The sequence below is a fragment of the Ascoidea rubescens genome (genome assembly GCF_001661345.1).
Source record: "Ascoidea rubescens DSM 1968 unplaced genomic scaffold ASCRUscaffold_7, whole genome shotgun sequence".
In the NCBI taxonomy this organism is placed as follows: Eukaryota; Fungi; Ascomycota; class Saccharomycetes; order Ascoideales; family Ascoideaceae; genus Ascoidea; species Ascoidea rubescens.
This window is the reverse complement of record NW_017962919.1, coordinates 445,353-457,499: the sequence shown is the minus strand read 5'-3', so window position 1 is coordinate 457,499 and position 12,147 is coordinate 445,353. Positions and strand designations below refer to the sequence as shown.

At 30.6% G+C, this 12,147-nt stretch overlaps 4 protein-coding genes and 1 non-coding gene across 5 annotated transcripts; all 5 read right to left on the bottom strand.

Moving 5' to 3' along the window:
- Positions 1-45: 45 nt before the first annotated feature.
- ASCRUDRAFT_13737 (uncharacterized protein) lies at positions 46-3,084 on the bottom strand. The gene has a single exon (XM_020189122.1). The coding sequence runs from the start codon at positions 2,626-2,628 to the stop codon at positions 127-129; it is 2,502 nt and encodes an 833-aa protein (XP_020047037.1). The 5' UTR covers positions 2,629-3,084; the 3' UTR covers positions 46-126.
- A 1,232-nt stretch (positions 3,085-4,316) lies between these two features.
- ASCRUDRAFT_91486 (uncharacterized protein) lies at positions 4,317-6,346 on the bottom strand (the record flags this gene model as incomplete). The annotated part of the gene is made up of 2 exons (XM_020195079.1): positions 4,317-5,850; positions 6,228-6,346. The coding sequence occupies 2 exons, from the start codon at positions 6,344-6,346 to the stop codon at positions 4,317-4,319; spliced, it is 1,653 nt and encodes a 550-aa protein (XP_020047036.1).
- Positions 6,347-8,410: 2,064 nt separating this feature from the next.
- Positions 8,411-9,432, bottom strand: ASCRUDRAFT_76101 (uncharacterized protein). Its single transcript, XM_020193337.1, has one exon. It carries the CDS (start codon positions 8,990-8,992, stop codon positions 8,807-8,809), a length of 186 nt encoding a protein of 61 aa, XP_020047035.1. The 5' UTR covers positions 8,993-9,432; the 3' UTR covers positions 8,411-8,806.
- Positions 9,294-11,016, bottom strand: ASCRUDRAFT_149750 (L domain-like protein). Its single transcript, XM_020189275.1, has one exon. The coding sequence runs from the start codon at positions 10,789-10,791 to the stop codon at positions 9,595-9,597; it is 1,197 nt and encodes a 398-aa protein (XP_020047034.1). The 5' UTR covers positions 10,792-11,016; the 3' UTR covers positions 9,294-9,594.
- An 813-nt stretch (positions 11,017-11,829) lies between these two features.
- ASCRUDRAFT_t87 lies at positions 11,830-11,903 on the bottom strand. The gene has a single exon. It is a non-coding gene; the product is annotated as a tRNA-Val (tRNA).
- Between the last annotated feature and the right edge of the window lie 244 nt (positions 11,904-12,147).

The window sequence follows — 12,147 nt, the reverse complement described above, 5'->3', positions numbered from 1 at the left end:
TAAAAAAAAANAAAAAAAAAAAAAAAAATAGCTAAAATGATTTGAAATGAACTGAAATGAGTTGGAATGCGCTGAAATGAGCTGAAATGAATTCAAATGAACTAAAAATTAAAAAAAAATGCATTGCTAGTTATATAATGATGAACGAGATTCAAGAGGATTGTTCATCATGCTTGGATGATACGCTCTATATTCAGAATATCTGTCATTTTGAAAATGAGAAAATGATTCATTATCATCGCTGCCACTTTTTACCAAATCCAACTTCATTCTCAACCTTTTAATTTCATCTTCTAATCGAAAAATGGCAACATTTGATTCGTTATATTTATCCTTAAAGAAATCGTTAACATTTTTTAAATTTTGAAGATCATCGATGGTTTCTCTGGCAGTTGTAAGTTTTTCAGTAACTCTATAATATTTTTTAAGTACCTTTTTATGGATTTCATTCATATTGTCCTTTTCCTCTCTTAAACTCAAAATCTCATTATTTAAATCTTTATATCTCAATTTTAAGTTATTGTATCTTTCTGACACCGATTTTATTTTTTTGGAATACATTTCTATTGATTGACTTGAGTTCTTTTCAATATTTTCCTTTTCATTTTGGCTAAGTGTTAGTTCATTAGAGAATTTATTTAATTGATTTGTTAATTTTGAATTTTCTTTCATCAATTCCAAGTTTTCTTCAATTAAACTTTTATTTTTTTCGGCAATTTTACTATTTTTGTTTAATAAAACATTATTGGAATCATTTAATCTACCAAGTTTTCTCTTATAATGAGCCACTTCATTTTTCAAAGATATGTTACTTGAAATCAAATCTGAATTTGAATTTTTCAAATCCATTAAATCTGTATTAATGTCAATTAATTTCGTAGATAACTTGTCCTTTTCGCTAAATACTTGGACGATTTTGGCATCCAAGTATCTATTTTTCTCAGCAAAGGTATAGTTATCTTTCAAGACTGAGGATAGCTTACTATTATTTAAATTAATTGCTTCAGTAATTTTTGCAAATAGTTTATCAATGTCGTCATTATCAGTACCAATAATGTTATTAATATCATTTTTATTATCAATATTATTAATATTTTTATTACGACCAATTTCTGCATTGTCTGATTCATCATCAGTAGTTTCAGAGGTATTGGATACGTATTCTCCAGCCAGACAATAGGAAAAGTCAACATTACTCGATTGTTTCATTGGTGTATGAATATATTTATTAAGTTTAAAAGGCTTTCCATCAGCATTTAAATGATCAAATAAAAGAGGAGGTGGAGGATGAGATGGAGGCTTTTTTGCATGTTCATTGTTAAAAGTCCGGTTATTATTATGGACATCATTTTCAATTTCTTTTAGAGGTTCATTGTTATTTCGATTAATTTCTTCATTGGTTTCATTCATAGTGATATCAGAGTTGGTTTTAAATTCTGCATTGAGGTTGTTGAGATCTCTTTGTCCGTCATTTTGGTTTTCTTGATTATCATCGTCTTCATTCGATACATAAGGGATATCATTAATTTGAGATAAATCGTTGGTTTGACTACTGGGTATATATTCGTCTTTCGCATCAAAATATTTGCTAACCTCAGTGTTCATTGTTTGTCTGGTATTATCAATGTCATTATTATTGTTGTTAATGTTGTTAATTTCGTTGTTGTCATTATCATTATTATTGTTATTATCATTACTGTTGGGTAATTGATTAATATTTTTTGAATTTATCGAAAGAATTTCATTATTTTGATCAATATTATTTTGATCAATATTATTGTGATCAACATTATTGTGAATTGAATAAACGTCAGAGTTGGTTACAAAATAGTTTTTTGTTGATAAATCTAGAATGTCCCATAATTTTTTTTTAAAATTTGAGATTTTAATAAATTGGTCGTCTCTTATTTTTTCCAATTGATTTATTTTAAATACTAATAATTCATTTTGTCTTAAAAGGTTGTCGATATCTCTATTAGTCTGAAGCTGAACTGGATAATGTTGTTGTTGTTGGTTTGGGTTTTGGTTTGAATTTGGGTTTTGGTTTTGGTTTGGATTGGGAATATTTCTTGGGGAATCTAGTTCAGAAACAATAGATTCTTGGGATAATAAGTTTGGATCAGTTCGAAGTTTTAAAGAAGCAGCAGTTGAAGAGATTGAGTTGGCTACTTGTTCAGCAATGTCGTCAATTTCTTGAAGATGTCTACTGACAACATCGTCATTTTCGTTGTTTATATCGATATCGTCCTCGTCGTCGTAATCATCTTCATCTTCATCGTCTTCATCGTCGTCTTCATCAGAATCAGAACACGAGCTTTGTGTGTATGAATTGAAAATAAAAGAGTCTGAGCCTATGGGATGAAGTTCTTGTGAGTTCGATATTGAGTTGGGATTGAATGTTGAATATACTCGTGGTGGGGATATATTCAAGTTATTTTGACCATTTGGGTCTGTTGAGTAGTTTATGTTATTTGGATCATTTGGATCATTTGGGTTATTGTAATTATAATTATTAGGGTTATTGGAGTTAATATCGTTTGTGGGATTGGAATCGATTATGGTATTGTTGAGGGAGGCTGGGTTGATTTCAGATGGATGAAACTGCAAAGGTGCTTGATCTTGAGACATTGATGAATGGGCACTTAAGGGGTAAGATATTAGAAAATTAGCTATTATTATTAGTGTTGTGAGTATTGTGAGTATTGTGAGTATTGTGAGTATTAATACAATAGTGTGAATAAGCTTGAAGAACAATAATGAGAGAAGGATAAGAAAAGCAGGTTTGGAAATGGGGATAAATGAGCAAGTAAATATATGGAGTAATAAAAATAATGAGGATATAAGACTAGATATGGAGATGTTGTTAATTCGTTAACCGAGTAGTATATTGATTATGTTAGTTATTTTGAATATATTAATTAATAATAATAGTGATTATGGATGACATAAAAGACTAATGTTAACGAATAGTTAGGATAGATATATAGATATGCTTGTTATTGTAGTGATTAGAGTTATTGTGTTTGGTATTATTATTATAATGAGTTTTTTTTATTTTGTTTTTTTGTTTTTTTTTGTTTTTTTTGTCTCTCTTTTTTTTTTTCTATTTAATATTGATGTTAATATTGATGCTAGCGATAAAAATTGGAGTTAGAAAATTGGAATCAGCAAATGAAGAAGGCAATTCAATAATTGAAAGTTGGAGGAAAGAAATTGACTCTGTAATTTTGCAATAAAAACAGGAAAAAGAATGGTAGAAGAGTTAAAATTTATATTATTTTAAATTCTTTTCGATCCAACAATCAGGAGTGAGAAGAGAATAGTACAGTAGGAGAACAAATTTTTGGAAAGGGCAAGTTCGAGATAAGGGATTAGATATAGTGTATATTCGATGGATATGTGATAGATCAGTAATCGATAAATAGTTGATATTGGATAGTATAATATAATATAATATAATATAGTGCGAAATAGGATATAGTATAGAATTTTTGAAAAATAAAAAACAAACGTTAAATTAGTTCAAAATAGGATAGTTTGCAGCGATATATAATGACAGAAAATGGTATAGGAGTGGTGTAAAGGACCAAAAGTGTTTCAAGTGGTTTAGACATGTTGAAGAAGCGATATTTGGAAAGTATTTATAAGATTAGCAGTAGCTGGGTGGTATTTCAGGTCGTATTGTTTGCAATATCAAAAAGGCAATAAAGTGGGAGCCATTACAGAAATAGACGTTGATAGAGTTGGAGTGTAGCTAAACGATGGGGAAAAGAGAAAATGGACACAACTTTAGATCCAGATGATTCGCCAACGAGACCCAAAAGAGCAACGAGATGATATTGATATTATCAGTTATTTTTTTTACAAATGTGGTCGATGGTAAGAGAGATGGAGTAATTGCTGATGGGCTGGTCAGATTAGGCAATTGTTTGAGACAGATTATGCAAATGGCAGAAAAGAGAGAAATGAGATCGTTTCATTGCAAAGGTGTTCTACATTTCGGGCTAGTGGTTCTCCACGAGCATCAGGTACGCCTTTGCCAGCATCTGGAGAGCATCTGGAGAGCAGTTGAAGGCTACATTGCGAATATTGTGAAACTGCTTTGGAATACTTTGAAATTACTTCCAGCACCGAAAAAAGAAAACTGCACTGGACTAAAAGAACAGACAAAAAGAACGGACAAAAAGAACACTGCCGTCTAAAACAAACGCAAAGCCAGCAGTGTGGGGTTGTGTCCCAAAGCGGCAACTGCGGACATTGGAATATGCAACATAGATGCGTATATGCATACACCCATGTGCGTGGTCAACATCTGATCACGCGACCCAGAACCAGATTTTCTCCCACACGTTTTTTGCAGCTGGATGAGAAGCATTTGCTGCTTCTTCTTCAATCGCTTCCAATCCACTTATTACGTCGATGTCCTCCACAGCGTAGAACCACTTAGTCCTGTGCCATACTTTGTGGCCCAAGTACAACCCGAAGAAGATGGGTATGGTGATGTACGCTGCAACAAAGTCCGACGCATTGAAATGAAAGAAAATAGCATACCCATTTGTAATTGTAACCAAACTCACAAAGACTATCACAAAATAGGTTGAGTACGGTTGCAATGGCGTTTTGAATGTGCACCTGTCCCATAGACCATTGTAGAACATTGCTGATCTCCATCTCAAATATGTGATTCCAATCACTATCCATCCAATAAACCCTGACACTGTACAAATATTCGACAACCATGTAAACACCAACGACGAGGAAGAAGTAATGTTTAAATATGCCAATCCACTGATCGCTGAACAAATCATCACTGAAAAATAGGGGACTCCCCACTTGTTACACTTTCCCATCCACTGGGGTGCAAACCCTTCGTTGGCTGCTTTCATCAAGTTTCTTGATGCTGCATATAAAAATGAGTTTCCCGACGACCAAGCTGATGTTAAGATAACACCATTTATAATATGATTCAACACCGGTATTCCTGCATTTTGAATCCCAATAACAAATGGCGATGCTGCTGCTGTTGAGTCCTTTGAATTCACTGCATTTAATAGCCCTTCATCGTTATATGCCACAATCACCCCAATAACCAATGCACCAAACATATAGAAAAACACAATTCGATAAACAAATCTTTTTGTAGCCTTTGCAAGATTTCTTCTTGGATTCTGAGTCTCCCCTGCTGCAATAGTAATCAACTCTGGACTTAAAATAAACGCAAAACCTGATCGAATAGTTGCTGTTAAAATTGCACAAAACCTGCCTGCATTTCCCACTGCCAAATGTTCTCTAACTGAACCTGGGTTCTTCCAATAATGAAACCCCAATCTACCATTTTGTGCAGGCCCTCCCCCAAAGAATAAAACAACACCAAGAATCAATAACCCAATGATACAAATCACTTTTAATGATGCAAACCAAAATTCAACTTCGCCATAATACTGAACTGCAAAGAAGTTTAGTGCAACAATCACCAACCAAAGAATAGTAATCCAAACAGCCACTGGAACATCACTGGTCCAATACTGTATAACCATTGCACCGGCTGAAATCTCTGCAGGAACCAAGATAGCATAAGCATAAATATAATTATATGATGCTGCAAATCCTAATGAACTATCAACATATCGTGTAACATATTGAGGAACTGATGCTCCCTTTGAGCACATAAAACAAGTCATCTCTCCAAGTGAATTCATAACAAAATATATCACAAATGATAGAATAGCATACCCGATTAATAATGCTGCTGGTCCACTAACAGCTAATGCTCCACCTGATCCAACAAACAATCCTGTCCCAATGCAACCACCTAAAGCAATAAGCTGAAGATGTCGAGCTTTTAAACCCCTTTTCAAATCAAAATCGGAACCAGAGTTCAAATTCGAATTTGATTCTAAATCAGTTTCTTTTTCATTTTCGTTTCCATTATCTCTCCCGATAGATTTTTCAATTTCGTTTGATTTTTTTGAACTTTCAATGTCATTTTTGTCCAAAGAGCCTAAAAAATTAATAGAATTCATTTCAATTTAATAAAAAAAAATGAGAAAATAAATGATTAATGTTTTCATCTATTCTCAAATTAAAATCAAAAGCAAAAGCAAAGGTAAATTATTTCAATCACATTTCATAAGAAATAAAGCAATTAATTGAATAAAGCAATAACACTGTTTTCCAAAATTGTGTGTATGGAAAACCACCAAATATAGATATATATACTTGCTTACCCAAACAAACCTAATGTAAATGCTCCAAAGAAGGACAAAAAGAAGCAATCATAAACATTAATATATGCTTCATGCATGCATCGAACCCTTGCATGCAATTGCTTATTTTGCTCGGCCATTCAGTTGCACCTTGCCAACAAAACGGAAAACTTAAACAGCGTCGGCATTTACACCATACGTGTTTTGTAACCAATTGGAGCTGATTATATATTCATCCCATAGATAAATGCCCAAATGGTCAAAAAAGCTACCTAATGGTCTCCTGTGACTTTATACCTGCTTTTTTCACTATTTTCAGGTCAATAGCTCTATTTGAATCTTCTGTGCAACATCCAGAACTTTGACTTGTTTGCTATTTTGTTTATGACCCGTAAACTAACTTTTTATGACAATAAATCAAAAACTTATTTTTTCAACGCATCTTTATCTAATTCCTTGAAAAAAAGCAAAGACAAGGTAAATTACAATCAACTGTACTTTTAAAATTTATTTCTGGTCATAAACAAATTCCAAAATCAAAATATTAGGATAAAAGCTACTCCACACTGATAATCAATAATCAAAACAAACAAGCTCCCTAATTGTTTTGACTTTGCTTTAACAAATTTTTGAATAAACAAAATTTTCGTCACTAAACTAAGTATACCAAAACTGCTTTTATTAGTCCACGTAATCATATTGTGGTCAAAACCAAAAAAATAATGCACTAAAATTCCATTTTTTTTTGTTGAGGTTATGCCAGTTGTACAACAATAAATTACATCACTTTAAAGATTACCTTTGATTCAAAAATTTCTATTTTAGCTTGTAAATCACTTTAAAAAACCAAGCTATCAATCTTAATATACTTGAAAACACACCATCATCATCTATTTCAATTTTATTACTCAATGAAATAGTTTGCTTGTTGTTGGATTTTAGGAGTCATAAAACAATATATATTGGATGTAAAATAGTGGTATTCAAGCAAAAAAACAACTAGAAAAAATCCCATAAGTTGCACGCAGAAAACATGCTGTTTAAATCAACAAAAATTCCATTTTGTGAAAACTTGAAAGTGATTTAGAATGTTGATCTTTAACAACAAATAATTTGATAAAAATCAAAAGAAAACAATTACTGAAGAAAACACCTATTTAATTGTCAAATTAATCCAATCTAATTATATATTCCTTTTAGAATTTTCTCAAAATAACATGGGAACGGCAAAATGTTCTAATTATTCTGCAGAGCTGAGATATTTTGTTGAAAAAAAAACTAATTGTTAACCTATTATTGAAAAAAAACATCTCAAGCTTTTGTTTGTGTTATATATATATGTATTTGATGTGGCCTTTAACATCTATCAAATTTTCAACATCACATTTCACTGAAAAAATATGTCATTTCTTAATCCTGCCATAAAAGCCTTTATTGATACAACGTCTGCACTCTGGAAAATAATCTCATATAAATGATATTAGTACACTTAAATATCAGCCTAATGTTAAAAATTTCTATTTATTATCATATTGCTTGAAAAGTTTTTCTTAGCCCTGCTGAAGGGAAGAAAATCTCAGTTTATCGGAGCTAGATTATATATTGCATTGCTTCATAGTTCAATAAAATTTTATAAGATTATCAATCAAAATTTATTTACTTGTGTTACTTTCAAGTTCTATCACAATGACAAAGGCAAAAATTTAATACAATATATACAATCTTGATCAATACAGCTCTTCATAAACTATATAAACACCACGATACAATACTTATTGTTGTCAAGTTTTTAATCCAAAAAAATCAACATTCAAAAAAACAAATTCTAATCCAATAATCAAAACAGATTCCAGTATAACTGGAAGTTAATAAATTTTACTAATGAGGATTGAATAAAAATTAGATAAAAACTAACAAGGGTGCTTCATTTAACAATAAAGGATTATATATGCAGTCATCTTGACAGTCTTAAGCCAAAACAATTTATAATAAAAGCTTCAATTATTTTATGCTTTAGTGGTTTTTTAGTTACTTTTTAATTGTTGAATTTAAAGTTTAAGATGAATAATAACTCATTAACTATCTTACTTTTCTTGAACCCTGCAAAAAGATAATATGAAGTGTTTTCTCTTGATGGAAGAAAAGCAAGATATTTAAATCAAATTGATATTATATTGCAGTTAGTTTTGTATTATAACAGTATTTTAAATAAAACTTGAAGCTTTTTAGTTATTTATTTTTAAAAAGGTAAAATAGAATCTACCCAAAAAGGTAAAAAAGAAACAAAAGAAAAGAAAGAAAAATGAACGAGAAGTCAAAAAATGTGAAGACTTACTTTAGTGATACATAAATGTATAAGTCTCTTAAAATGCAACAATGCTGCTACTTTTATTGGTTTATCCCATTTGCAAATCTGTTTTTCTTATTCATCATCCATTCTCGTTTTTCGGTTTTATTCAAAATGTTGTATTAATCTTTACAGTGCTTATAACACTCATAGTTATTTTGATAATAATAGCTAGTTATTGATATCTGATCCATTGAGTGCCCCATCACTTCAATTGTTTTTATTTGTCAATGTCTCAAGATCAAGCATCTTTTCAGTTCGATAGGTCTGATATTAATTCAGTTTTACTCAAGACATTGTAATTGATTTCAATGCTACAAATGATATGAATCTCAAAATAATCCCAATAATTTCTATAATCCAAATGATCCAAACTATTCAATCGATCCAAATGGTCAATACAATTTGAATACATCCCCATCACAAGGGTATTTGACATCCATTCTCAACTGAATATTCAACTGAAAAGAGCTTTACCCCTCATATGGTTAGACTCATTTATATTCAATTTGTCACACAAAGCTTGTGCTGTGATTCTGATAGAAATAATAAACTCATATATGTTTTTAAAAGATGTTTTTCAAAGATATTTTTACGCAATAAAGTACATTGGTTTGAAAGAGTGTATGTTGGGGTTTTTGAATCATAAAATTCCAAAACTGCAGGCTAAACTTAGCTGAGTGTTTCCAGTTATTGTTGTGATAAATTTGGGCAAGAGCAGATGTGCATTTGATATAGAACTCTAAGCTGCATCAAAACCCTTGCATACAATTGCTTGTTTTTGGCATGCCGAGTAATTGCCAGCAAAGCGGAACTGGATTGCAATAATATTACAAAAGTGATTATATAGCCAAGAAAAACAATGTATAAAGTTGCGAGAGTATTAATAGTGGATGTGTATAGATTCTATATAGATTCTGTATAATTTAGAAAAGAAGAAAAAAAAGAAAAAAAATAGAAAGCAAGCTAAATAAAAACAAGCAAATAAACAAATTAACATCAGGAATTATTATAATTAAGAGTTATTATCATTAAAATTTATTACGTATTATTGTCTAGGTTTAAAAAATTTAAATTTTTCAAGTAAGGCAAGTTATCTGGATTAGATATTTTATTATTTGATAAATTTAATTCTATTAAATTTGATAACTTTGATAGATTTTCTAGTTTTGATATGCAATTATTTTTCAAGTTTAAGATGTTTAAATTGGATAGGTTTGATAGATTTTGAATCTTTGAGATTTGGTTATTTGATAAGTTTAGTTCGATTAGATTTTTAAGATTGTCCAAGTTTTGGATTTCTAAGATATCGTTACCTACTAATTGCAATATTCGTAGGTTAGTTAGGTTATTTAAGTTTTCTATGAGAATGATTCCATCGTCTATTTGTAGCCAATTTTTGTTGGGAATTAGGTTAATTTTAAGAATTTTTAGATTGTGTAGGTTGTTTAAATTTTGAATCTTTTTGATGTTGTTGTTTGATAGGTCTAGGTAGATCAAATTTGGTAGGTTATTTAAGTTTTGAATTGTGTTTATTCTATTATTTGATAAATTTAAATATTTTAAATTCTGGGTAAATGGAGAATGGGGGAAGAAAGGGATGGAATTTAGAAAATTGAAATTGAGGTTCAAGAGGGATAGGTTTTCAAAATTTAGATGTATTATGTTGTTAACAAAGAATTGAATAGAGTTGTTATTAAATAGAGTTGAGTTGATATTAAGTTTTAGTAGAGAAGAGTTGTTAAAAGAGGACAAGAAGTTTAGAATTAAAGAGTTGAAGTTATTTATAGAGAAGTAATCTTGATGGTAGTAGATTAAAGAGATTGCAAAAGATTTAATTTGTTTAAATTTTTTAAATCTTTTGATATTGTTGCTTGTAGTAGTGGTAATTAGATGGTTTAAGATGTTAAAATCATTACCACCTTCGGATTGTATGGACAAAAACTGGGTGTAGTTTAGTAGATTTTTGCTAAACAATAGAGACTTTGAGTAGTTTAAAATCAAGATTTTATTGTAGTTTGAAGGAGATAAATTGAAATTGAATTCAAAGGGATAATCAGGCAAGATGACAATTTTTTTGAATAGGTGTGTGAGAGATATTGAGTATATTGGGTCATTTGAGGATAACGAGAAGAGCCAAATGATGTTGAGAGGCAAATTTTCGAATATTGCATCAATCAAGTGAGGAGGTAGATTATTGAATAGGTCAATATTTATGTTCTTGACATTTCCATTCATTTTTCAGCAAGTAAAGCAGATGTAATAAAATATAGAACAATTCAAAGCAAGACAATATAGTATAGTGGAGCAGGGTATAGTATAGTTTATAAGAGCAGATACTGGATATAATTAATTAACAGAATAATTATTTTCATATAAATGAAAATGTAGGAAAATGAAATGAGGAAAAACAAGATATAGTTATACTATATATATACCAATTATTTATTTATATCTGTATCTGTACTTGTATCTAGATCTATACATATGGATATATAAATAGAGAGAATTTTAAATTAGATTGGATGAAGAACATTTTGAATAAGATTCCAAAGATACAATGAAACTAATATGATATTACCCAATAATTAGTTAATGAAAAAAACAAAGAAAAAAAGAAAGAAGAAAAATTTAATAGGAAGAAAAAAAACAAAGAAAAAAAAAGATAAAACAGATGGAAAATTAATTTCATAAAAATTGATAAAGGAAAACACAAAAAATTATTAGTTTACTTAATTTTAAACAGGTTGAAATAAGAATTAGTGGATATGATTGGTAATATATAAAAAGCAATTTTAAGTGAAATACAAAAAATTGTGAGAGATGCGATTCTTGTTTAGTAATAAAAATAAAAAATAAATGTTATGCATTAGAGTTTTTTATAAACAATTCTAAAAAATGTTAATTTGGTTTAGAACAAATTGAAATAAGTTGAAATAGACTTGAAATTTTTTGAAAAAGCAGACCAAAAATAACAAAAACTGAAAAACACTCAAAAGTCTTTTTACATATGAATGGATGAACATCCTGAGATAGAAAAATGGACCGGAAATAAAGTTTGAGCGTGCAAGTTTCAAATTGAACCTGTTTTCCGAATCAACATGAATCTTGGATCACGACGCCAGTGATGACTGGAACATGGCCAACAGCACAGCAGCACAGCAGCACAGCAGCACTTGTCGGCGAGCCCGGAAAACTGCTCCTGTTGGCAATGTTCTTTGCTCTCCTCCTTCAACCGGCAGCAGTGCTAGATAAAAAAGAGGAAGCAAAAAAACATGATTTTGCCCAGGATCGAACTGGGGACGTTCTGCGTGTTAAGCAGATGCCATAACCGACTAGACCACAAAACCACATCCGCTGCTTTGAAATTTTGTACTTCTATCTATGCGCCACTGTGGCGTATATTTCTGCTTTGAACTGCGATTGGCGCATTGCGTGAGATGAAACTGTTTTTACTCTGAAATGCTTTGGAGAGGCATCCGGAGTTGTTGTGAAATTCTCAGAAAATGCTCAAGAATGGCTCTGAAATTTTCTTCCAATTGTCTTCCAGATCGTATGCGGCTTTTTTGCAGTTCTTTGGTTCCGAAATATCGC